The sequence below is a fragment of the Orbicella faveolata genome, unplaced genomic scaffold (genome assembly GCF_042242905.1).
Source record: "Orbicella faveolata isolate gen_17 unplaced genomic scaffold, um_ofav_v1 contig_24, whole genome shotgun sequence".
NCBI classification, from domain to species: Eukaryota; Metazoa; Cnidaria; class Anthozoa; order Scleractinia; family Merulinidae; genus Orbicella; species Orbicella faveolata.
The window spans coordinates 8,315,440-8,342,500 of record NW_028301552.1 but is presented as its reverse complement, the minus strand read 5'-3'; the positions used below and the strand labels follow the sequence as shown (position 1 = coordinate 8,342,500).

Here is a 27,061-nt window from a genome sequence, read left to right as displayed (position 1 = left end):
GGCTTCGGAGGGGAGGGTCATTAGTAATTTTTTTTACAAATTGGGGAGGGTCAAACCTGTTTTATTCTCAACCGGGGGAGTGTCACTTTTTTTTGGCGAGGAAAAAATTACTTCATGTTGCTTAGTTGACTCCTATTTGTTAACAAACACGCGAAGTGTATAGAAACCTAAACTTTGTATATACAAGCAAAGCTACCAGTCAAGATTAATCTAAATTATTTACAAATGTCGAAATGTTAACAGCTAACATAGTTGTCTCTCTCGACCCGTGCCCGCTTTCGTCCATATTTTGAGGGCGGTAATACTACTCGGGCTTGAACCGACAACTCGATCTACTACATCACTTTGCGAGTCAGTTTCAACCTCGGAAAATGATGAGGTCACTTGTTGCGGCACATTTCTTAGCGGGGGCTGCCGAGGTTGTTGACACTCCATTGAATCGTACAGGAAGCTGCCTATGTGCGCTTTAATCATTGCGACCTTTTCAGTTTTCTTCCCTTTGTAGGTGATCTTGTGATGGGGAAAAGTACAAGGATAGCTCGTCCACCCACAAAGACGACAGCTTATGGGAGTTGTACAGTCCAATCCAGTCAATGTCATTGTACTCCCGGTTCAGCCGTTCTATTCGCTCCCCTTCAGTCTCCTCTTTCTTCTTTTCCTTGGGCATTTTTATCTGGGCAAGGTTCTCAACATACTCTGCCACAAGTTTTTCGGGGACAATGTATTTATCTGAAAACTTTCTAAGACACCTCACTGTCCCCACTGACTAGTTCACTTTCCTTAAACAATTTAATCGCTTAATCTGAGCAAGTTGCTCCATCTGACCTCATGAAATCCTCGCATTCACCACAAGCGCATTTCCCTCTTTCTATTCCTCGCATATCCTTGTCCATTTTCAAGTTTTCACCGTGCAATCACGCACCACGCAATTTAATCTTTAATCTTTAATCTTTAATAAAAATTCCAAATTACATTACATTGAACAAGTCAATCCAATGAATTTGAGGGCAGCTTAAAACAGAATACAAGATTCCTTAACATAAGCCGCCTTAGTGTATCATTGTATGATTGCATACCTAGTTAAAAATTACTCTAAACTCATATTAAAAAAATAAGATAATCACGACAAAAAATTAGCACTGAACTTATCGCAAAAATTAGCAAACAATTTCTTGCGGAAGACTGAAGAGGTGTTAGACTCCCTGATGTTAAGAGGTAGTTCATTCCATGAGCGACAAACCCGCATAAAATTAACTGCTTTGTGCGGAGACACGGTTATGCGAGTAGCACTTCCGGTTAGTTATTTTCACTTTCGGTCATTTTTATCTTGGAGGAGGTGGCGGGAGGGTCAGATGTTTTTGTGTAGGTATTTGTGAAGGGTCATGCATTAATCCATTCTGGGAAGTGGGAAGGCCACGACTTTTTTCCAAAAAAAAAAAATTCTAAAATACCCCGACCCACCCCCTCCCCCTCTCCAATAAAAAACGTACATTCACTTGCAACCCTGAACGCCAGAGAGGCTTCTAATATAAACTGCTCTACGTGGTCAGCTAAGTTAGTTTCACATAATCGTTCTTTATATTATAATATCAATCCGGTAAGAAATTCGAAGTTTTTGGGGCTAAACCAACGATTTTTTTGTTTTGGAATCTGTCTTCGTCAGATCGAACGCGAGTCAGCTGGTTTTTCTCCGTTTGAACTCAAAACTAACTCCCGTTTTATGTCACATGGGAGATTTTGGATGTGGAGGTGGAGGATGGACACTAGTCATGAAGATTGACGGCAACAAGGTAGTAAGGGCTTTTGCTTATTTTGAAACGTCTGATGATAGTTGATAGCTTTGATAGTTTTAAAATGCAAACCGTCATATAGAATGAAACGCGCGCTGGAACAGTATAATCTCGAAAACTTGAACTCAGGTTTCTGGAACTAGAACAAAATCCCATTCTCTTGATCTCGTTTTTCTCTTTATAACACAACTATAATTGTTTTATACAAATGAATATTTGAAGATCATATATTCGGACTGCGGAGAAAGATATGAAGACAGGATCGATCATCGCATTTATAGACACAACTTAAGCAGTTGTGAAATTAAAGCCTGAAACAAAGAAAAAAAAAAAAAAAAAAGAAAAGAAAAAATAAGTCAATCTTGACCGGGATTCGAACCCATGACCTCTGCCATACCAGCGCAGTGTTCTACCAGCTTAGCTTCTAGGCACTTTGTGAGTTAGTAAATATTTTACTGAATGAATTCTCGATCTAAATCAATCCTTTTAACTATAAAAAGGGCCATGAACCCAAGAAAAAAAGGCGCAGAAATTTTACAATTTCGTTTCATAGGTCTACAGACTCTGTAGAGAGCGAGGAGAAAAAAGATTTTTACTTTTTTTCGATTCGTTTGAGAGTTTAAAACCTTGCGAGACGGTCAAATTAACTATTTTAACCGAAGGATAATTTCTTCTCTCATTCATGCTTTACTATTTTGTCAGAAAAAGTGAACTGCGCTTAATGAAAATTATGCTATGTGCGGTATTGGTTAGGCGTTCGGCGGGAAGAGAAAAGAACTAAATAGACGGGCTTGGACGGCTTTTCTTCCTTAAGGGCCTATTAACCGATTTATGCGCGCGCTCGCGCGCGTTGCTAAGGAGGTGAAATTTCACTTCCGGTTACTTACGTCAGCCTGAGCGCAGAAAATAAAAATAACTCAATAACTTCCAAATTCGCTCACATTTTAGATGTTTTTCTTTGTGTTTCACAAAATCCAAAGTAAAAAATGTACAAGCAAAGACAAAAAAGAGAAAGACAGAAAAACAAGAGCAATAGAAAGAGAAAAACTAACCCTGTGTGGCTTTGTTTGATCTTACCGAAGTGAGCTGGAAGTGTAAATTGCGCACGCGCTTATAGGGTAACTTCCAATATATATCGGGCGCACTTCCGGTTTCTTTAAATGCTAAAGGAAACGCGGTTTTTCCTTAACTCCAGCCTTTTTTGACGGATTTCGATTAAAACCAACGTTGGAAACATAGCTATGCATTCCTTTTTCAAAATCATGCTTTTTTCAGAAAATTACGAACTTTTTAATATTTTGAAATTCTCTCAAAATCTGACCTTTTAGAAATGAAACAAAATGATGCATAGCGTAATGAGGATTTAAATTAAAATATTAAATCAATGAAAAAAATTCCGTTAAAGTAATTTGCCTGGGAGCCTTTGCGTTTTTTCAGTATTAGTCACATGACCATGGGCGTGGCCTGATGACGTCATCACTGGTGTTGCTGATCATGAAAAAGTTAAAACACATGAAATAACTCTGAAGTGACTAAAAATGACGAGTTTATATGAGAATAAATTTTCCCTAGCAACGGCTCGAAAAGATCGGTTAATGGGCCCTTAAAGAAGCACTTATGGACTGACGTCGAGTGAGACAGTCGGTTTTTGTTTCTGCGAGACAAAGCTGAGGGAGACATTGAGGGTCAAGGGAAACAAATTTCACAGTTCTGGATGGAGATAACTAGTAAGTAATATTTTCTTTGGTACTTTTTCTCAGGACACCTTTCATTATAACTCGGGATACTGGAGCGATAAAAAGGAATACAACATTAATGGAGGGAAGACTGGGTTTGATTCACAGGAGACCAAGCTACCGACCTACTGGAACACATCTTTCTCCAAGATTTGCCTTGGTATGAAGATCGGCCACCAGATCAACTTCATTGTCATCAACAAGCGGGCCAGCTCTCTGTACTCACTGATCGCTGACGGGCAATACCGCGGCACCTCACTATGTCGTAACACGTGGAAGACGCTGGTTGGTTCACAGGCCTCGCTGCAGTTCAACTGTAACAAAGAAGGCTTCAATGTTATAACTGACAGTTACCGTGCTAAATCAAGAATCGGCATCTTTCGTAACCAAGAAAATGATTGCTCTAGCCCTGATTCCAGAATCGGGTTTGGTACAGGAGGGTATCCTGATGACTTCAACACTTGTGGAAATGCAGCTGCCTTCTGGCCAGATAATGGAGATAAAAGCATTAAAGCCGTGGGATACATTTTAGTGCAGTGACAAAGAAAGCAGTGCAGTTTCAGACAGCAACGTTGTTTGAGAAACAAGTAGTATCGCTGCTTTGACATTCATTTGATAGTCTTTAATAAAAAGTAAAAGTTGATTAAAGACGTTTCTCTCCTCAGTAGATATTTAACAATTATTGGATGAGTTTGTACATGTTAGCGAGAGTTATGAAGGCTTTTGATATCCGTCGAATCCTACAGCTGAGGTGGCTAACACAAAACGAGGCCTAGATAATTTTGCTATCAAGCGGTGACCTGCATTTAAACTTTGGCGAGCCCTTTTCGTTCCAGCACAGCACCAAGGAGCCGAAAGCTGCGATCGTTGGCCTCGGTAAATTCTGGAGAGTTTTCTTTGTAGTTTGCAAATTGTGTTTTATTAGTATTATTATTATCATAATTTCTGGTCCTTGGCTTTTAACAACACCGGTACCTGAGAAGTGTTTTCCAGGGTGGTGTATCTAGTTAATAAAACCATTGCAACGCTTGCTACAATAGTTAATTTTTTGAGTTATTATCAAGTGAGTAACTCAGATACTAAACAAAGATGTATTAAAAGAACAGATTTATTTCGAACTTCTTACTAGTTGCATTTGGTTCACCAGTTGAGTTCTCGAAAATTGTTTCTCCGGGTGAAACTTTGTGCAAATTTTGAAGTTCTACTACCAAAACAATTACTGTCAGTCGTTGCGAATCACTTGAAATCAGACTTTTCAACCATAAATTGAATAGCAGAAAGCGAGGAAATTCGTGTGTGGGTCCGGAAGTACTTCTGATATAAGCGCTAGCAAAACGGATATGCTGATCTCGTCTATTTAATAACGGTGTAAAAAAAGATTGGCCGAACAGAAATAATTCTTGCCTATTCCCGCGTTTTAATTGCACTACTTCTTGACAGTTGACCTTAGTTAAATATTTATGAAACAAAATGGGGTAATAAATATTGCAGATACCCTTCTGGGATGGCGAGGTCTTTTGTCCTCGAACTAACTAGCTTTTTGACTGATTAAAAAAGTTCAGCTTTATGAGCATCCCTTTTGTCCTGTATCATCTTCAGGGATACTGAGTTGCCCAATAAATGAGGTTCTTGAAAAAGTTGTGCTTTTTCTCAAATAATATCAATATGCCTCAAGTAATGTTTAAAACACAAGTAGAAGCGTTTTATCGGATTTAAAACACGAAGCCCGAGTGTTTTAAACCCGATAAAACACAGCTGTGGATATTTTGCACAGCTTCAAACACGTTTGTGGTAGATCTACTCATTTGTAGAATAATCCTTGGGTTTATCATTGTTTTTCTGGAGAAAATCGGGTCCAAAATTTAGCCCTGTCTTTATCAAGTTTAACGACACTCATTGAACATTCATTTCTTTTGTATTTCCTTTATTAACTATTAATTTTGACTGTTCAAATAATCATCTTGGCAAAAATATTATGTTGTGTGATGACTATAAATAATTCACTTGTAATTGGTTTCCACTTGGCGACCTGTTAAGTATCAGCAGCTCGCTGATTAAATCATTGGCCAAAAAGCATCAGTTCAACGCATGTTTTAATATTTGCGAATTGCGAATGAGACGAAACTCGACCAGTTTAGATTGAGATTCAAGGAGGCTTTAGTACGAATCTCAAAAATATGGAAGCAGAGTTAAATTGAGTTCAACTCACTTTGTTCGCAAAACTAAACAAGTGATAAGGCGTCGGGACCTCTCTTTGGAATCTGCGTACAGCCCAACTAATTAAGGTCCTGAGGCCCTGAACCGAGGCACAAGTCGTGAACATGTTATCTTCTTTTATTTGCCCGCTGCTTGTGTACATTATGACTTCTACAATGCGAGATAAAGCCTCTGCGCAAGGTAAGTTTCTGATTCTATAAAGAAGTGTTTTAATTTGTTTTCACATAAATAATTCGAGTCGCAGTATATTTGCTTCAAATTCCCGATCTAGGCGTACAAGGAAATTCAATGATATCTGCTGTTAGCACTTCTCGGAAAGCAATACACATAATTGCTTTTAATTTCACAAATTTTCGGTAATATTCAGTACCGACTAAATTTTTGAGGAGTCCTGCTGCTTCACGCAAGAGGATTAGAGCTCTTTTTAAGTCCTTCCTTTTTTTTTTTTTCCACGCAAACGTTGTTGCGAATATGGTTGACATGTAAAAGTAAGTCTTGTTTTGAACTTTATTTAGCCAATTGAAAGAAGCTAGGAAACAAAACATTTAGTAGTAATGAAGCCAGTGTTTCGTCTTCTACAGTTTCAGTGGCGATAAATTATTTATGATTAACAGATTACCCATAAAGCACGAAAATGTTCAATTCAAGGGTAAACTACAATGCAATTTTTTTATGTGACAGGTCTATTCAAATAGGTGAAAAACTGGCCAAGTTGAATTAAAAAGATGCTCTGCCGAATTGTTTACAAAATAGCTTCAGATTTTCTGCAGCTTGTGGTGATTAAGGTTTTTATTCTTTAATCGTACATATCCTCTCCAGGATAAATTAAATGCAATTAGATCAGGCAAATCTCGGAACTCAAGTAATTTCGTCGATTGAGACACTGTTATCATTCTCAAGCTGAGGTCTGAGAGTGGAAGCGAAAGCATATTAGTGATGATATGACGCAGCTTTTTTATAATACCCGAAAAGTTTAATTTATTATACACTCCTTCGCTTAATAAACTATTTGGTTACCGGTAGGGAAACTTCTAGCTTGCGAATAGGCTCCCGGCGAGGACGGAAAAAATTCAGCGAGCAAAGCGAGCGGACGAGCGCGAAACTGAAGAATTCGGAGACGGCAGACTTTGTTTTTTGATGTGCCTAACCATCCTTGGTGATTAACCTGTAGCAAATCAGTCAAGCCGAGGTCAAGAAGCTGTATTTTGAGCAACATGTCCCGGAATATATCAAACTTGGTCCCTCAAGAGCTTAGAACTCTCATAGACTCTGCGAAGCGAAATGCACATAACAGAAGAAATTAAGTCCGGAAACCAGACCTTTGACCTTTGAAAAAAATTGCTATAGCACAACCAAACGGCCGCACTCTACTTAAAATTCCTCTTCATAACACAGCATAAAGTTCCCTTCAGAATCACGTGTGAAGTAACGAAAGGCTTAGAGAACGAAAGTTAAAAGAGAACGTCATAGCTAAAATGTCACAAACCGTAGGAGTCGTGTAGAGCGGTCAACCGTCAGCAATTTAACCACTCATATCGTGATACCAGATCCTGGTATCATGGAACGGTAGCATCAATAGAACGTTATAGGCTTCTCGTTCGGGCTCGCTGGGAACCTGTTCGCAGACTACAGGAAACTGCATGTAGAGACTGTTACTATTGTAAGAGGCACGGCGCATGCCTGATGGGCAGGACTTTGGATCGAGCTGTTCAGGTTCAAGCACTGGCAAGGGTTATGGTAATTTGTACAGGACATTTTACTTTACACTTTTTTTCTCTCCATTGAAGTGTATAAATGGGTACCCAGCGAAACGTTTCCTAGGATAACCCTACGATGGATTGGCGTAGTAATACAAATACTAATACTAATACTAATACTAATAAAAAAAAAAAAAAAAAAAAAAAAAAAAAATAATAATAATAATAATTACGATGCCAGTTATCATTGGAGCACTTGGAGCTATCAAAAAGGGACTAGAAACTTATCTTGGAAGAATTCCCGGCCAAATAAGCATCAGTGAACTACAAAAGATAACCTTGCTAGGTACAGCACACATTTTGAGGAGGGTGCTATCAAGCTAAAAACTGGCTATCCCCTAGTGCCCCAGGACCATGGTCTGGTCTCGGCCCTAAGGACTCTAAGCAAACATTACGTGAGGACGATAATAATAATAATAATAATAATAATAATAATAATAATAATGATAATAATAATTACAATAATGATAATAACTTTATTCAAGTGTCCTATCTACGGAAGAGTAGAGATATTCCTCGTCTTTATGCTGCGGAAACCGGATATAAGCACCGGTCTGATGGGCCACTAGGTTCGAACGCAGACTAAACCGTTACAGATAATAATAATTATAATAATAATTTATTGATTTATAGTGCGCTTTTTAACATACCAGGTGATCAAAAGCGCATTACAACAATAAATAACCTAAAACTATACAAGTATTAAAAATCTACAATAAAATTTAAAAATAATAATAATAATAATAAAACACTACATCATTTATTATATATACATATCTAAGAAATATTAAAAGCTAATTTAAAAAGATAAGTTTTCACCAAATGACTTTTTCATTCTCCCCGAAGGATGCTTTAATAAAACACCTTCAGTAGAGCGCAGCGAATAGCGAGTAATAGTCTTAATATGCAATAGCAATACTACTTGTATAACTTATGCGCCGTGCGAAGAATGGGAGTTTGGGTTTTGGGCGTTGTGATCTCTTAGGTTTTGCAAGTAATGACCACGGACAGAAATGTAACAGCGGCATCTTCTTCATTTATTTTATACAGCTCTTATCAAGTTCACCCGTGTGTTCTAAAACACGAGTTCCACTATCTGAATGTGTCTAGAATTGGAACATTTGCAGTGTACGGCATCTTTGATTGCACATTCGAATGTCTCAAAATTCCACAATGCTTATCTTTGAACTTAGCAGTCAACCAAGAAGCTGTTGGAAAGCTATTGTGCGAGTTATTATCAAATGATAAATAAAGAAACTCCACGGAGTTCAAAGACAACGAAAGTTCGCATCACTTTTCCATCAAGGTGAGTTGTGTTTTATTCCGTTATAATCTCATCAAGTCAGGCCGGAACAGATCTTTTCAAGGCGTGACCCACAGTAGTCAAAAGACTGAACAGAGTAAAAATTAAGTCGCATGAAGACTTGATTGATAACTCACCAAATACAGTAATCGTTAAACACAAGACGAAAATTGTGATAAGGCTAGAAGGTAATAAGCAACAAAAATTTCACTAGAAAAAAAAATTCACCCGTTTAATTCTCTGGTGGTTGTTATGTTTCTGCCGTATATTTAATCTATTGACTTGTTGTTTAATCGTATCTATAACAAAATTCTTGATCGTGATTGGCTCTCCGCGCGCCTATTTGTCACGTAATCGGCGCGCGATCAAGTGGGTGTCCAATTTGAACTTTTCTAATTGGTTACCTGTAATTAGACACCCACGTGTTTCGCACGTCTATTATGCTCGCTTTAATGGCTTCCTTCGCACTGTTTCCTACATTTTTCATAAGTTATGAATAGCGTAACAGACGTTTTCACTCTAAAGAAGTTCTCAAAAGACATTTTTTAATTCCTAAATTTGTTATAGATACGATTAATTAATAACTGGACCTCGTGTCGTACAATTCCGAGAGTAATCGTGCTCGTGATTTCAAATCGGCCTCGCTCTTCGCGCTCGTCCGATTTTGAAATTACTCGCGCGATTACTCCCTGAATTGTGTTCCACCAGGAGCCATAATCGGGGACGGAGACCGTAAGCGCGCGCCATTTCTAGTATTGGGGTTGTCCCCATGATATGGGACAATAATTCTATTTTTAGAACAAATTGCGCCATCGCCTGCGGCACACGCGCGTAAATGCTGCGAGGATTTTTGCGGATGTCGCGCGGGGGAAATGGCGTCCGAAATTCCCGATATTTTTTATGTTTTTGGCCCACAACTCAACGCGTTTACGTCTGTTGGAATTTTGCTTAAGTATTTTCGTCGTAAGCTGCTCCAGTTTGAGTGAAGTAAGACAGTGTCGAATTTGGGTATGTTCCGCTTTAAGCTTAGATATATATCGCTGACCAAGTTGTGTTCTGACGGATGCTTCTTTTACATGAGCTGTACATTACTCCACTTTAAATTTCACATATGTTAAAGATTAACAGCTTTTCCATTACACAACAAAAAACTAGCTGGATATATTTAGATATAGCAGAGCTTCAGGACCTCATAGTTTCCTAGCTCCTCTTGCCACACGCTTCCGAGGAATTTGCCAGTCTATCGCGACCGAAAAGTAAAACAAAATAATTGCTAGTTTGAGTTTCGCCTGAATTGTAAGCAACGCTTGATGTTTCATTAAGGCCCAATAACTTTACGTCCGTAGATACCGCTCAGTTTTATTCGTGTAAAAATCCAGTAAATTCTCTGTTGTCGATGAATGAGAGCGCCCGCCGATGCGTGTTTTGTACAGTCAGTAAACATGACAAATTGTACTTCCGCCGCACTTTCGTGTGAAAGCGTACATCGGACTCAAACAATAACTCTATAGTTTTTAAATATGTTTAAGCTTGATAAATGTTTGAGAACATATTAAAAGCTAAGCTGAAAATATGCGAATAAAGCAGAAATAATCAGCAAAGTTACGATGACGCTTTCTTTAATCAACTTCGAATAACCATTTCGATTTTGTTGATCGAGTTATCAAACTCCTTGTCTATTTCCATTTTCGCAGTGTAAAACTTCACTATGCTTATGTTGAAGCAACACACATGATGTTAGTAGCCTTTTTTGCGTTCGTGAAATTTGTTGCAGCATCTCAGCAGAAAAGATAACGAAAGAAATCTTTGTCAAGATTTGCTGACAATTGAAAACAACGACTCGGACTTGAAAGTGCACGAGCCGCACTATGCAAATGAGCTAATTGTACGCGTCAGACTTTCCTTTCAAAAACTTTTGCAAACTCACCAAACAAGCAGAAACAATAAGAAACCATCAAAACAGGTTTTGGTTATGATTAACCATTGTCCGAGAAACTCACAAATTAACTCGATACCAGAGTAGAGAGTTTTCTTGCTATATTCTTAAGTCAGAACAAACACAAAAACATATGCGTAAGCTTACAACTAGCGCGAGCAGATCTTATTATTCATTCCCAGCGCGAGATTGAAGTCTTGTTTTCGACCCTGAAAAACCCACCTTTTCCGTTGGCTCAGAGCATAAAACTACATATAAGCGCCCTGGTTCTTAGTCCCTGTCTTATTCCCTGCCATCGCTGTGAAAGATACGCAAGAGAATCTCTCAACTCTCACCATTTGATCATGCAACGTGACAACATCCACACGAGAACCCCCGACATGTGCGTGGATCCGCGCGGATATATGACGTCAGGATGGCGCAATTTGTTCTAAAAATAGAAAAATTGTCCCATATCATAGGTGCGCGCGGATCCCAAGACTTACGGTCTCCGTCCCCGATTATGGCTCCTGGTTCCACTCGATCCAATTACTATTACTAAACCCATTGTTTTAGGATTAAATAAATATTATATCATATTCGTTGAACACAAAAAGACTGGTAATATCTAAATCGCTTCTTCACGTGCAAGGTGGTGGTTTTCAATTCTTATTTGACGTAATGTAAGGCCTTTCACAAACACAAGAAAAAGAGAGTCCAGCTCTCTAAAAGGCTCTTATCACTGCGTTTTGCTAATTCCAGTCTCCATGCTCGTCCTCGCCTTGCCAAAATGAAGGTACATGCCTTCCAGACTACAAAGATGACACCTTTAGATGCCATTGTTTAGAGGGTTTCATTGGAGAATATTGCGAGACAGGTACTTTGTACTAGTAAATTTATTCTAGTTCTAATAATACCCGGCTCAAACCAACATATTACACATGTTTAATAGTGGGTTTAACTGAACAAGGTTCAAAATTAGTTGCTTATTCCGTACAAACCAACACCTTAACAAGGTAAAAACCTGTTTGAATAAAAAAAAAAAAAAAAAAAAAAAAAAAAAAAAACCTTTACCAAGGTGGTTTAAAATTTGTCTTCTTAAAATGACTGCAGGCGTAATCGACATATTGGAAAAATCATACCTGATTTAGTTTACCAAGTTTAGTTGGTGTGAATAGGGAATAAGTTGAAGATGTAAATGGAGCGAGGCCATTTCATCAATAGGCTTAGTTGTATTGATTCGTTTATTGCAACTGCTGGTACTACATGTATATTAATTTGGTGTACATGCGCTTACAAAGGGACCCAATGAGGTTAATCGTCAACCGCCAAACGGCCCAAAACTTAATCGTTAATTTAAACTTCAAGTGACATCCCATGTGAACAAGCCTTAGGCGGCAACGGTACAAAAACGGGCCTCTCATTGGCGAATTTGTGGAGCACTGTCAAGTAGCTCCTAACGGTTAGTGCGCTGGACACTGGATCGAGCGGACTGGGTTCTAGCACTAGCCGGAACCACTGTGTTCTTGGGCGAGACATCTAATAACCTTCACAGTGCCTTTCTCTATTCCATTCCCCTCTGGGTACCAATGAATTTAATGCTGGGAATAGTGGATTCAGGCCAGGTAAACTGTAGAAATTTTAGTAACTTCATGCTATGGGAATCAAAAACAAGCACCAGCCTGATGGACCACAAGGCTTAATATCAGACTTCGTGAATCATTCGTGAATTACCGAACGATTGTTTTTTTATTGTTGTTGTTGTTGTTTGTTTGTTTGTTTGTTTGTTTGTTTTTTATCTCTCCTTCCCCAGCTGCGACGTCATGCAAGCAGCTCTATAATGAGTACAAGTAAGTCAATCCATGACAAGGTTTAAATCTCATCTCATTATATAAGGCCTGGTGGACCTTAAAATAGTGCACTAATATATCGGTATTCTTCATTGATTAGATTAGATAGCTATTAAAGTATTACTGCACAGACATAGGGTAAAAGGGTAAAATTACTAGATAGGCCTCATTAATTCCTACGGTAATCTCTGTCAAGGTATTTTTAGAGAAGAGAGTTCCCAGGTCAGTTGTGGAGGCTAAAAATTCGTTTAATTGGGCTTAGGCTGGCACTCACAGATTGGCCATTTCTAGACCTTCCTCGGATCTGCGAAGCTGGGAATGATGTAAGAATAATTTGAGGTGGATTATCTTAAGGAGCAGGTCTAGGTCACTTACTCGTCATCCTCTTTTAAGTTTTAAGAAATACCATAAGTTCAAGTCGAGAGGAAAACTCTGGACAAGCATTTCTGACATGTACAGTTACATGGACATGTGTTAACCTAGGCATGGTTTGCATGATTAAAGATGTAACTTTGCCACGTTTTGCGGGAGTAATTTGTACTTCAATCATGGACGAATGTCTTGGAAGAACCTTTTTGCGCTTTTGCATGCACGCTAGACAAACAGTAGTGCGAGTACAACTTCACCTGCCTAGCTTCTCTCCCCATTCCACTTACAATGCTGAAGATTAGTACCTGCAATTTGTTCCAAGTTTTAACATTGTATTGAGCGGAGAAGGGGAGAAGCGGCGCGTTTTTAAAAGAATTGCTGTGCTTTTTCAAACTTCAGTAGTTATAAAACACAAATATTTCCTTGCATTACATCAGCGTCCCAATAATTGTTGTCCACGATTGTAGTTCTTGAATTAATGAAAACATTTCGCAGCACTACTGCGTTTTTGTTGTTGTTGTTGTTGTTGTTGTTGTTGTTTTAAGTTAGAGCGTACTGCTGATTTTGGCAATACTCGAGTTGATTTTTAATGCATATGCCCCGCAGTTCCAACATAAGTCGGCTGATTACGTTCCACTTGGTCCCAACACCAGCATCCATACTCTGTCAAATGGGAAACTTTGGATGTGGCGATGGTGCATGGACACCAGTCATGAAGATGGACGGCAACAAGGTTTGACATTTATAGTTATTTTACATAGCCTTTTGATATGATTTTTTCCTAAAATTCTGCCACAGAGCGAAGAGCACGACTTGAGTATCACCAATGGATAATAGACATAATATATAAACATTTTGCGACTAAATATATTCGACTCTCTTCAATTATTGTTGTAATTAGATACATAAGATTTTAGTGGTCCCATATAAAATGAGGGTTTTAAGGGTCATACTTATACCCGAAAAGAGGCCCCAGCTGTACAAAAGCAGACAGCTTCTTTAAAAGCAACAGCTCATCCACGAAAACAAAGTTTTCAATCGAATTGTAAGCGGCAGCGATGAATACCAGAAAATAGGATTAATCGAAAATATTAATTTAGACTCTTTAGAAAAACCTTTATAAACCGCTCTTCCGTGTTGTTTCTTCTTCTCAGAGAACCTTCCATTTTAATTCGGGATACTGGAATACAACCTTCCAGGAGGGGAGACTGGATTTGATTCACAAGAGATGATGTTACCGACCTACTGGAAGACACCCTTTACAAAGATTTGTCTTGGCATGAAGATCGGGCAACAAATTAATTTCATTCTCATCAACAAGGAGGCCAACTCTCTTCACTCACTGATCGCTAACGGGCAATAAAGCACCACCTCACTGGGTCGAAACACGTGGATGACGCTGATTGGTTCACAGGCCTTTTTGCAATCCAACTGTAATAGGGAAGGGTTCAACGCAGTGAGTGGTTCAGCCACGCTGGGTAAAGCCCGAATTGGTATTATTAGTAACAACGAGAATGACTGCCATACTTGCGATTCTAGAATTGGGTTTGGTACCGGAGGGAGACATGATGACAGCAACACGTGTGGAAACGAAGGTGGAGGTTACCACACAAAAGTGATGGGGTACATCTTGGTGCAGTGAGAGTACAAAATGAACAAGGTTGCCTCCTCACCCTGCCCCTTCTGCCCCTCTGATAGCCAAAACATATGTCATTTGTTTATTAGCTGCCCGCAAGCGTCTTCCTTTTGGTATAAGTTCCAAAGTTGGTATTCTACCGCAAGTAACGCGAGTTTACTCCTCTCCGAGACAGAGGTATTATTTGGAATTACTCGTTCCTGTACTCACCGTTTGTCTCTCAACCAACTCATAATGCTAGGCAAATACTTTCTTTATATCAACGCGCTAAATAATACTGTGTTCGTTTTCAGCGACTTCATCTCATTAATGCAGTATAAAATCGAGATAGAAAAATATATTGATGCCACGCTGAATGGTGAAAGGGAATTTCAACAGAAGTGGAAATTCCCTCTCACCATTTAAGGCGTTTCCCTTAGTAATTTGTTGCGAGTTTTGCTGTTGTTGTTGTTGTTGTTGTTGTTGTTGATTGTTTGTTGTTTGTTGTTGTTTTTTTCTATAATTAAGTGATTGCATTATATTGTAACTCCTTAAGTAACGTAATGTGTAAGTCATAATAAGTAGTTATTTCGTATTCTAAGTAAGTAAGGTAATGCCAAGTATTGTAAATACGTTTTTGTTTTTGATGTATTGTAAGTGACGTTTGTAAGACAGTAAAAGCATTAGAAATAATAATAATGTCGGAAGCCGGTTAACGCTAACCCAGGATTGAAAGTTAACCGTATTATAGCTTTTTCTTCTGAACAAATATTTTTTGCTGCTTTGTTTTGTGTATATATGGTGATTATTAAAACTCAAAACAGAAGGCCAAACTATCTACAGAAAACCTCTCAGCAAAGTCACATGAAATCAAAATTCTACCTTTTCCTGGGTTAGCTTAATCGGGCTCTGAACAACCCGTTTAGGAGCTACGCTTTTAGGCTGGCCTAGATCTATATATTATACTATTTATCCAATCATGATGTGAAGCACTTCCATCACCAGTGTTGTTTCCAGGTCCAAATGATAAGTTTCTATAAGACATTACATGCACAGCATTGGCCGTATAGCAAACTATATTTGTAAAGCCTGTTATTGTATGGCTGAGTAAACTACTTTGTATTTAAAATTAATGCGCACGTTTGCAATGTTCTGCGTCATATAATAAAAGATTTGTGTTATGAATGCGAGTGCAATTGAGGACTGATCTACACTACTCGTGATCTTTGAAAACTGTTTCAAATTGTACTCGCCTTCATTGGTAAACTGTACTTATTGCGTGTCGAGACTGAAGAGCGAAAAGAAGGACTTAATCCTCACGACAATGTTTGTTAATAGACCAATCTATGAAGCGTAATCCCTTTAAGCCTCTGAAAACCCTTCGGATTCCTAAAGCTTCAATATTACGATCCTCACAATTCTATCGCTTGTTTTAATTCTGGAAAGTTTTCCTTAACCCCAGTAAGCCCTAATGAAGTAAGGTCACTACTAAGTGGTCATGAATAATTTACGTTAATTTGGTTTTCAATTGAATAAAACCCTTAAAGGAGCAAAGTGAAAATGGTTTTGAACTTTGTTAGTTTGGACTTCATGCAATTGACATGTTGTCCAGTTTTATTTGTGTAGCGCTCTTGCAGCTGTTATCTTTTTTAATACCAGTATTCTGTTTACAAGGTAAGTCTTCGATTTTATTTCTTTTTTTTTTTTTTATATATTTATCACACACGGAGATGGTTCAATTTCAGGGAAACTAATACTTGAAGTGCTTGATAGAGATTTGAAGCAATTCTTTCGTTAAATTTGGTTCAAAAAATAATTTTGACTGATTAATTATGTTTCCATTTGTTTGCACTACTGACTAGTCAAGTTTCAATTGAACCCTGTCCTCTTATTAAGAAAGTAAACTTGCACCACGTTATTTGTGAATGTTGTCCATCTAGTGCGGATGAGATGACATTGCTTGTTCCTGGTTATGAATGTCTCTGAACTTAAATGTAGAGAGCTCAATAAAGTTTTTCGTATCAATTTACTCTATGTGATTTTGTGCTACTTCTAAGAATGGCTTTTTTCCAAAAAAAAAAAAAAAAGAAAAAAACAAAACAAAAACCTTTGATTTAACTGAAGGTTTTTCGTGAATATTAAAAACGAAATTTACATTATTATGCAGGCATGTTATAAGAACATCAACGCCTAAATTCTTTTTAATTTATGTTAATCCCAAGTCACTTTAAATTACCTGATTCTGGTGCATCCTCGGTCAACAAGAAAGCCTTCCATGTTATAAAATTATTGAATTAAGCTTTCTCTATAAACTAATTTAAGCAGTTTTCAGTATTTATTTTAATTTGTATCTTTATATTTTACAGTAGCTATATATAGCTCTCGAAAATTTTTATACCCATTTCGATTCTAACAATTTTTTTTTTCTATTTTGCGGCTGGTTGAAAACTTCTAAGTAAGAACGTTTCTTCGGACCTCGGACGTGATCTGTTTCCATAGTTAACTTTTTCATCAGAAAATATTGTGGTTGTTCATCATAGTGAAGAAAAATTGTAATAATAGAGTATAATCAGTTGGTCTTACGATCTAGTGACTTGTGATGTAGAACGCAACATTTTGAATGCACGCTACCAGTACGATGCCCCGCTGTTTGTTGGATTCCAACAGCTGTAATTGGCGCTTTTCGCTAGCTGTCTCGCTAAGTTGTTGTTCACTCGACGACTCGATGTCGTACGGCTCCCCTGTTCTTGTGTTTCTGGATCGGATCATACGCATCGATGGTTCTGGAACTCTATGCCCGTTAAAGTTGTCAGGCTGAAATCTTATATCCACAAATTCGATAACTCCAGAGTGATTCTGAGTACTGTCTTGTCGCTTTTGATTTTAGTCGGTAACATACACCCTGAGACAACTGCATTTGAGCTCGATGAAAGCCCCCAAAAGCTTCATATTTTACAGCACCACACGTCACCGCTGATGCCAACACAACGCAATCGATCGTCTGTAGAACTGGACGGTCATGGGCCATGCATGCGGCTCTGCACTCTGAAATAATTCATTTAGCAACTTAAACGGTGTGGGATCATTCATCAGCACATTCTTACAACTTTCCAGAAAACTAAGCCCAAGGTGATATTAGAAATTTCTCAATGACTGACCCAGGTCATGCCAGAAGGGAAAACGTTTCGCACTGGCACTAGAACAAGATCGCTCCGCCGTCCATGACCTGCAAGCAATTTCTTAGGCGTTACTTTTCAGTGAGAACCTCATGCTGTAGCCTGGTTGAGTTATAACAGTGAGATATCTACACACATGATGATTCTATGTTGGAAACTACATTGGCGTAAAAGTGACGCTTTGTATACGATGGACACATTTTGCCATTGACTCATAGCTGGATGTTTTTGGCCGTGTTATAGGCAACTGCAAAACGAACAAAGAAGCATTCTATTTCGGTCCTTCATCAGCACGCATGGAACTCCTGGGACCATGATCCCCCTATTGGCGACCAAGAACGGCTTGCATTTTATGACACGGGCTTTCCTACGGTAGCGCGAGTAAAAATTCGTCATTGCCTTATAGCGGCACTTTTTTAGTTGTCATACTATAACAGCTGTTAAACAAACCTCACAATATTCTTTTTCCTCTTTCCTCAGCGAAAACAAATTTATCTGATGTTTTCTCAAGACACGAGTTTCATTATCTAAATGTGCCTAACGTTGGGACAATTACAGTTGACGATATCTTTGATTGCACCTTTGAATGCCTCCAAACTCCTATCTGCGTTTCTGTGAACCTGGCCGTCTCCAAAGGAGCCGATGGAAAGCTTTGGTGTGAGATTCTGTCCTCCGGTAAATACCTTATCCCCACGGAGTTTAAAGAAAACTTGACGTCGCATCACTTTTCCAAGGTGAGACAAGGTCTACAAGTGTGTGTACGTTGGAAATATTCTGTCATATTTAATGGGTAAAATCATACATTGACCTAGTACCAGTCCACCTTGGAAAGCACACGATATCTGCCGTTGCAATTCAATGCTGTACCCTTTTTCTCTGGGTCTGATTCCTAGAATTAATTTATCACTTACGGTGATAGTAGCTTTAAATTATATCATTGCCACATTAGCCATAAAGCCTTAGCCAAGGGTGTCCCATTAACTATTGCTGTCTGAAACTTTTGTCTGATACGCTCAATTACCACATGAAATTAGGCAACGAGAAGCGACACTTAGCATGGCTGTTTGGCAAGTTGAAGTTGATGAAGGCTAATGACCAATTTCCATTAGAGACGTACCCACAGAAAATCGTGGTGGTGATTAAATTTATCATCTTTAGCTGGATATTTTCTGTTTAGATGATTACAACTACCACGTTCCTGGCAGGCGCCTCTCATAGAATTAAGGAATTGGCCATTGACCGCCGCGATGAGTTAGTGAAGCTGGCCCCTCGAACGGTAGCTTTGGTTAGAGCAAAAAAGGGCCGACCATTGCAAGCTTATGCAGCCCGCAGTCTCTTTCTTCACTTTGAAGTCGCATGCACTCAATTTTGTATCTACTCACGTCTGACTTTATGATTATAACGCGATGTAAACTTAACCCAGATTTCGCTTCTTTGTGTGTGCTTTATCGTTTTCTCTAGCTTTAAGTCCAAAGTAGGGCAAAGAAAACAACACTCGCTCGAGTTCTACAGTTTTGGTCATTTAGATTATTTGTGGTTTCAGACCCCTTGTTCTTCCAATCCTTGTCAAAACGGAGGTATCTGTGAGGTGAACCATAAAGATGACACATTCAAATGCGATTGTGAGAAAAGTTTCATCGGAATATATTGCGAAACAGGTAACTTTTTTTTCAATAAGATACTATGATCTAGATCATAGTCTCATGACTTCAATTAAATTTCTGGTATGACAAAAGGCTTAAAGACGTCTTTTCGATACGCTGCTTTTAACATGAATCCATTTTCGTGTCTTTTTTCAGCTGCGAAGTCATGCAAGGAGCTTTATGACGCACACAAGTAGGTCATCTTGATCCGCAACAGACACTGTAAATTGTGCGAGGCCATTGCATCCTAGACACTGCGATGCTTTCGGGGATTCAACAATTTAGTTGTATTCCAATAGTTGTATTTTAGTTTACTTATTCAGGGTCTAGATAATTACCTTCCATTCGCCACAAAACTCGATTAAAGAGTAAATTTATACTTAAAGTTTGAATCTCACGATATCACTTACCTCTAGAGTCATTCAGTATGTCACGTTATCCAGGCTACACAGGATTTGGTCATTGTTACGTCATCTTTTGTCAGTACCAAGATTTAAAACTGACGTGCACAACCAGTGTCCATTATCATTAAGCCCGCCTTGTTTAGTGACATTGTCGTTGCCGTTGCCGTTGTGATTTTATTTACCTCCCTGATATAATATTCAGCAGGCTCTTCGTCAACCAACTGGTTACACTACACCTTGGTCCAACTCCAACTACTGTTCTGTGTCACGTGGGAGATTTTGGATGTGGAGATGGTGTATGGACGACTGTCATGAAGATTGATGGAAGTAAGGTACTCAGAAAATCACAATGTTTCAAAGTTAGGTTTTACACTGTAAAAACTGACTAGTTGAAACAACCAATTAAAATTGTTGCCAAACTTCAGATAAACTCGCAACAGCCGCATTCAGCAAGATAGAAATTTACTTATCATTCCCATAGCCCAGGCTTTTGTTTTAATTTCTGCCTGACCCACCCTACAGCAGGGGTTTGGGCGTACATGTATGTATCGGCAAATGTTTTCACTGTACTACTACTATTACTAGTCCTCCAAATAGCACCTATACTTGAGGTAATCCCTCTCATGTTTATTTTTAAATTCTTCCTCTTGGTTTTTCTGTAATCTTACGTATACCACGCGCACGGCTTTGTTGGCATCTTTAGCCGTTGCAGCATGATAGCAATCATGTTACATTCTGCACTCCTATTGGCCCAATTCCAACCGTCACTAAAACGCTATCTAAGACAAAGCAACTAAAAAGTTAGCCTGAAAAAATAACTATTCTCATAATTTAGCTACGGCAAAAGCACGTACAACTGAGCAAGCCGTGTTTTGTTAACAACTCAGACGTTTTTAATTGGCAATTCAGTAGCCATTTATTCTTTTATTTCTCCTTAGAGCACTTTTCATTACAACTCAGCATACTGGAACGATAGAAATGAATACAACCTTCCAGGAGGAGAGACTGGGTTCGACTCACAAGAGACCAAGTTACCGACCTACTGGAATACATCCTTCTCCAAGATCTGTCTTGGTATGAAGATCGGCCAACAGACCAACTTCGTTATCATCAACAAGCAGGCCAACTCTCTGTACTCACTGATCGCTGACGGGCAATACCGCGGTACCTCACTGGGTCGTAACACCTGGAAGACGCTAATTGGTTCCCAGGCCTCATTGCAATACAAGTGTAATAAAGAAGGATTCAATTCCTTTTGCACCAGCCGTAAAGCCAGAATAGGTATCATTAGCAACAACAGAAATGCCTGCTCTTCGTGTGATTCCAGAATCGGGTTTGGTACTGGAGGACCTCCAGATGACTCTATTACTTGTGGAAATGTGGCGAAGCGCAGCGGAGATAATGGGGAGAGATTCATTAAAACCATGGGATACATCTTGGTCCAATGAGAGAAATAGAGAACGATAACTCGGCTGAAATAACGCGAATAATAGGTGAAGCGCTCAATAACAAAAACAAAAAAACAATAATAAAAAAAATTATTTATCAATTAATGTAATTATCGAACTTTAATATCACTAATCATTCATCATAGACTGAGAAAATTAAATTGGCAACGCAAGCGCACTAATTTGCAGCAGTACAGCTAAAAGTCAACGATAAACTGGTTTGTTGTTAGCCAGTCTCAATGAAGTAATTTTATTGATTACCAGTGTTATTTCAGTTAAATTGTTGGCGATTTCTTAGCTATCAATTAAATTTCTCACCTTTCAGTAAAGTTTTAGGTCATTACTCCGCTGACAGTTAGAATTTTGACCAGTTTTCAGTGATCAGTTAATAAACCCAGTTTGGAAAATTATGCAAATGCATGCAATTTAATTTGCCAAAAGACATAACTGATTCGCTACATAACATGTAATGAATATTTAATAAGATCGTCACTATATTGCCTATATGTTTGGCCATTGCTTGACATTCGACTGACTGTGCATTTTCTCTGAGCTTTAGTCGTTATATCGATAAAACATGTGTCCGTGACTTTTATGCCGATAACTCCCTTAATACGGACACCAAGAAAATACTGACACTTAATTGTGTGTCTTAATGTTGTTTCCTTTAATGTCCATATTAACCAGTTTCCACTAAAATCCTAAACTGCCACAAGATAGAGGGTTATATGCTATTTATCGAATGATGATGAAAAACATTTCCATCACCAGTGTTGTGTCTAGGCTCAATTGATAAGCTTCTACGATAATAATTAGTAAACAAACAAACGAACAAAGAACCAAACAAAACAGACAAACAAGACAAACAAAACAAAATAAACGAACCTACACTTCTACCAACTGTAAAAATACTCCTTTCCGATGTAAATTCCAAACGAGGCCAGGTGCGTTTCAAACTTAATTAGTCAAAGATAGGTAACGCTTAAAAAATAGCAGAACACGAATTTAGACTGTTCATTCACACTCGCTTCAGTGATGTACTTGGTTGTGTACGTCAATATTTGAGACGGCCTTTAATTGTTCGTACGCACTGTACTTACAGCTACATCCATATCATGAATAAGATACTGAAGGGCATCAATTGAATCAGTTTTGCACAAACCTTATTACAAGGGCGTAACCAAACAACAAACTCAACAGACATAGATCACCGGGGAACTGCGCCACATTGTTGGGAGGCGGGCGCTCTCACCGCTGCGCCATCCCTACTCCCCAACATGGCGACCAAGTTTCTCGAGCACGTCTAGAGTTCCTACTTATATTATTCTTATTATTTCATAAGATATTGCATGCACAGCGTTGACCGTATGGCAACCTATATTTATAAAGCCTGTTGATGTATGGCTTAGCAAGCTACTTTATTGTGATTGGCTTAGAGCAAGCCAATTTATCGTTTATCTTTAATTCGTGCTGCAGTGAAAATTAATGCGTGCTTTCGTAACTTTCTGCGTCATATAATAAAGGAGTAACCGTATGAATGTGAGTGCAATTCTAGGCCAGGTGATATTTGAAAATTCTTTCAAATTGCACTCGCCTTCAGTTCTACTTATTGCTCGCTGAGCCTGAGCAGAGAAAAGAAGGACTTCAGTCTAATGACAATGTTTGTTAATGGACTAATCTGTGAAGCCTGATCTCATTAAGCGTGTAAAAAACCCTTCGGATTCCTTAAGCTTAAAGGTGACACCAACCCATAAAAGCATAACAACCGCTCCTATTTTTGGTTATGATTTTTTTTAACGCTAAAGGCAAATAGTGGTACTGACGGAGTACTTCTTAAAAATAAGTCCTTTTAAGCACTTTTTGACCAAATAAAGGAAGAATTCTCTTTTGAGAATTTTCCTTAATTTAAAACGCTAAACATGACCACTGTGAACAAAATATTATTGTAAGCAGAAAAATACTCTGAAAGTTAGTGGTTTAAACTCATTGGGTAGTATCTTATAACTATTGCCAAGGTGTAATTGATACGTTAATTCAATATAACATTCATCACAATTAATGCTTGTTTTTATTCTGGAACGTTTTCCTTAACAGCAGTTAAGCCTAATAAAGCAAGGTTACAGATTACTACTTAGTGTCTATGAATAATTTACGTGTAATTAAGTTTTCAATTAAATCGAGACCATAAAGGAGCGAAGTGAAACTGGCTTTCAACTTTGTGAGTTAGGAGCAGAGGTTCTTAATGCAATTGACATGTTATCGAAGACACGTTTGTAATATTCTAGTTGGCCATGTTATCTAGTTTCATTTCTGTAGCGCCTTTGCAGGTGTTATCTTCTTCAATACCTGGAGTATTCTGTTTAACGGGTAAGCCTTCGATTCTATTTCTTCTCATTTTCCTCACACACAGAGAGATTTCTATTTTAGGGAAACTGACACTATATCAAGTGCTTGATAGAAAATTGGAACAATCTTTTCGTTAGAATTTAGTTCAAAAACTAATTTTGACTGTTTTATTGTTCCCAGTTGTTTATAATTCTGACCAGTCAAGTTTCAAATGAACCCTGACCTGTTATCAAGAAAGTAAACATTCACCGGGTTATTTGTGAATGTTATTCATCTAGTTATATGATCGATGATGGCCTTGCATGTTCCCAGTTTTATATATATATGTCACTGAACTGAAAACCGCAAAGCTAAATAAGCTATATTCACATCAAGTTGCTTCGTTTAACACATTTTATGAAATTTGCACGTTATAAATATTATTATTATTATTATTACTATTATTATTTAAAATTTTGTCGCACTCTCTAAGAAAGGCTGTTTACCGCAAAATATGAAAACATTTGATTTTTCCTGATATTATTCCTTAACAAGCCTGGTTAAAATCTGAAAGTTTTTAAAAATGTAAATCATAATGCAGACATGTTTTAAGAATATCAATGCCTAAATTATATTCAATTTGTGTTAATCACAAGCGATTTAAAAATTACCTGATTCTGACTCATTCCCAGTCAACAAGAAAACCTTCCGTGTTATATAATTATTGACTTAAGCTTTCTCTGTAAACTAATTAGAGTAATTTGCGGTATTTATTCGATTAGCAAGTATATCTCTATATTTTACACTAGCTTATATATCGCTCTAGAAAATTCCTACACCCATTTCTAACATTTTTTATTTCTATTTTGCGGCTTTACTGGTTGTAAACTTATACGTTAGCGCGTTTTTGCGGACCTCAGTCGTCGAAACTGCTGAGCGCAGTCTGTTACCATGGTACCACTTGTCTTCATTAGGCGACGAGTAAGTGGACCGGTTAAGCGTCGAATATAAAGTACGAGCACCCCTGTGATTTGTTGGCTTTCAACAGCTGTAGTTGGCGCATTGCGCTAAGTTGTTTCGTCGGCGATGTCGCTGTCGTACGGGTCTCCTGTTGTCGTGTTTCTTGATTGTGGGCACGCACATTCATGTCCAATAACTTCAGAGCGATTTCCAGTACTGCTTTTTGATTTTACTGGATGACCAGTAACACGTATTCTGGTAGCACTGTCCTTGGGCATGAGCAAAGGCCCAAAAAGGTTCATAACTCACAAAGCCACACTACAATGCTGACGCGACATGATGCAATCGATCGTTTGTAGAACCGAGTGGTCAGAGGATTGCCATAGATGCCGCTCTGCACTCTGAGATAATTTATTTAGTGTACTCAAATGGTTCGGATCATTCTTTAGCATATTCTTGCAACTTTCCAAAAATCTAAGCCCAAGTTGATATTAGAGATATCATAATGATTGCCCTAGGTCAGGCAGTATGGGAAAACGTTTGGCACCGGCACAGGAACAAGCTCGCTCCACCATCCATTATCATGACCTGCAATCAGTTTTTTAGGCGTTACTTATCAATCAAAACCAGCCTGGTTGAGTTATAACCTTGAGATATCTATACGCATGATGTTTATAAGTTGGGATTTTCTTTGGCGAAAAACTGACGCTTTGAATATGATGAAAAAATTTTTCCCATTGCCTCATAGGTGGACGTTTTTTGCCGTGTTATTTCAACCGCCAAGCAATTCTCAAAGCATTATATTTCTCTCTTTTTTTTTTTTTTTTTTCCAGCGGTTACAAATGTTTCATATGTTTTCTCAAGACACGAGTTTCGCTACCTGAGTATGCCTAAAGTTGGAATAATTACAGTTGACGATATCTTTGATTGCACCTTTGAATGCCTCCAAATCCCTGCCTGCGTTTCTGTGAGCCTGGCTGCGTTCAAAGGCGCCGATTGGAAACTTTGGTGCGAGATACTGTCCTCTGGCAAATACCTGGGCCCCACGGAATTTAAAGAAAACAGGACTTCGCATCACTTTTCCAAGGTAAGGCCAGGTCGACACGCAAGTGTACATTGGAATTATTTTGTCATATTTTGTGGGTAATATCATAAGCTGACAGAATACAATCCGACCTAGCTAGATAAGCACACGGTTTCTACTTTTGCGAGTTGCCAGGGCATCATTTTTGCCAAGTCTGATTACTTGGAATCACTGCTCTTGGGGTGATAGTAACATGATATTATTGCCAAATTACCCGTCTAGCTCCATACCTACACGGGAGTCGAGGGGTGTTCAATAAAGCATTTCTTTCTTTTAAAAGGTTTTTATTCCCGGATACGTTCAGGTACTACACAGTCCTTGCATAGACATTGCTAAAGTGCTGCTGCAGGTCAATGGACAGAAAATCATTTTACCGTCACTTAGCTATTTGTCAACTCGAAGTTGATTAATTTACCGCCGTGGCGAGTTAGTGAGCCTGATGCTTCGAACGTAAGCCATGCTTCAGAGCAAAGAAGGGTGGCCGATTACGCAGCTCAACAGTTTCCTTTAAAACGTTTAACTTTGTGCACTTTGAATTGAAGTCGCAACGCGCTAACTTTTTTTAGTGCTTTAGTTCCGAGTTACTAATGAGCCCGAGGTCAAAACTAGCACAGCTTCCGTTTGTGTGCAGAATCAAAGAAAGCAGCCCTCTAACAAGTTGCACAGTACTAATCATTTAATTTATCTGTGCTTTCAGACACCTTGTTCTTCCAAGCCGTGTCAAAACGGAGGAACTTGTGTGGAGAATGATAAAAATGACACATTCAAATGCGTTTGTGAGAAAGGTTTCATCGGGGACTATTGCGAAACAGGTGAAGTAGATAACCCGAATGATTTTTGCGATAAAAATTAAAGTATGTAAACACGTTTTTTGACCTTTTTCACTAGAGCGTAATTCTCACGGTTCTACTTCTTTCAGCTGCAAAGTCATGTAAAGAAATTTACGAGGCACACAAGTAAGTCATGCAGACCACACCGGACTCGTTGTGTTTTGTGCACTCTAGGGGTATAGTTTAATTGTAATAAGTGTCCCCGATTAGAGCATGGGTTATTACTCCACCCTAAACCACAAACTGGATTGAAAGTAGAAAGGAGAGTCTCCTATAAGGTCCAGTTCAGACTCCGAACATTCCATGAGCCGAACCAAATACATTGAATTAAGTACATGAAAAGTTCAGCGTTGCAATCAATTAAGAACGGCCATTTGAATTTGGAACGGCTCAGCCGTTCTTCCCGCCTAGCTTAGCCAGGAATTTCGACTTTGGAACGGCTTTGATTCAGACGTCGAACTTTTCTTCTGCCGAACCTAATGCATAAATTCTTATAACGTATTTTACGAGCAGTTTTCACTTTGGCTGAAAATCGCTGACATTTCGATGTGATTTGGTTAGACTAAATAAAGTTCGGCGAATTACGTTCGGCGCCTAAATCAACAGCTGTACTTTTGATAATTTGGGTCGGTCCCAATT

The 27,061-nt window shown here is 38.5% G+C and overlaps 3 protein-coding genes and 1 pseudogene across 3 annotated transcripts in view; 2 read left to right on the top strand and 2 right to left on the bottom strand.

Moving 5' to 3' along the window:
- The window catches only part of LOC149110248 (uncharacterized), a 1,724-nt pseudogene extending 119 nt beyond the window's left edge, over positions 1-1,605 (bottom strand).
- The window catches only part of LOC149110238 (uncharacterized), a 154,326-nt gene that overhangs the window by 36,900 nt on the left and 90,365 nt on the right, over positions 1-27,061 (bottom strand). The window lies entirely within an intron of this gene.
- Positions 1,634-4,253, top strand: LOC149110247 (putative skeletal organic matrix protein 5). The gene is made up of 2 exons (XM_089292946.1): positions 1,634-1,790; positions 3,551-4,253. Exons 1-2 carry the CDS (start codon positions 1,728-1,730, stop codon positions 4,064-4,066), a joined length of 579 nt encoding a protein of 192 aa, XP_089149072.1. The 5' UTR covers positions 1,634-1,727; the 3' UTR covers positions 4,067-4,253.
- On the top strand, positions 5,887-22,056 carry LOC110055274 (uncharacterized). Its single transcript, XM_089292264.1, has 6 exons — positions 5,887-5,923; positions 18,209-18,462; positions 19,272-19,386; positions 19,528-19,564; positions 19,981-20,107; positions 20,714-22,056. Exons 1-6 carry the CDS (start codon positions 5,887-5,889, stop codon positions 21,221-21,223), a joined length of 1,080 nt encoding a protein of 359 aa, XP_089148390.1. The 3' UTR covers positions 21,224-22,056.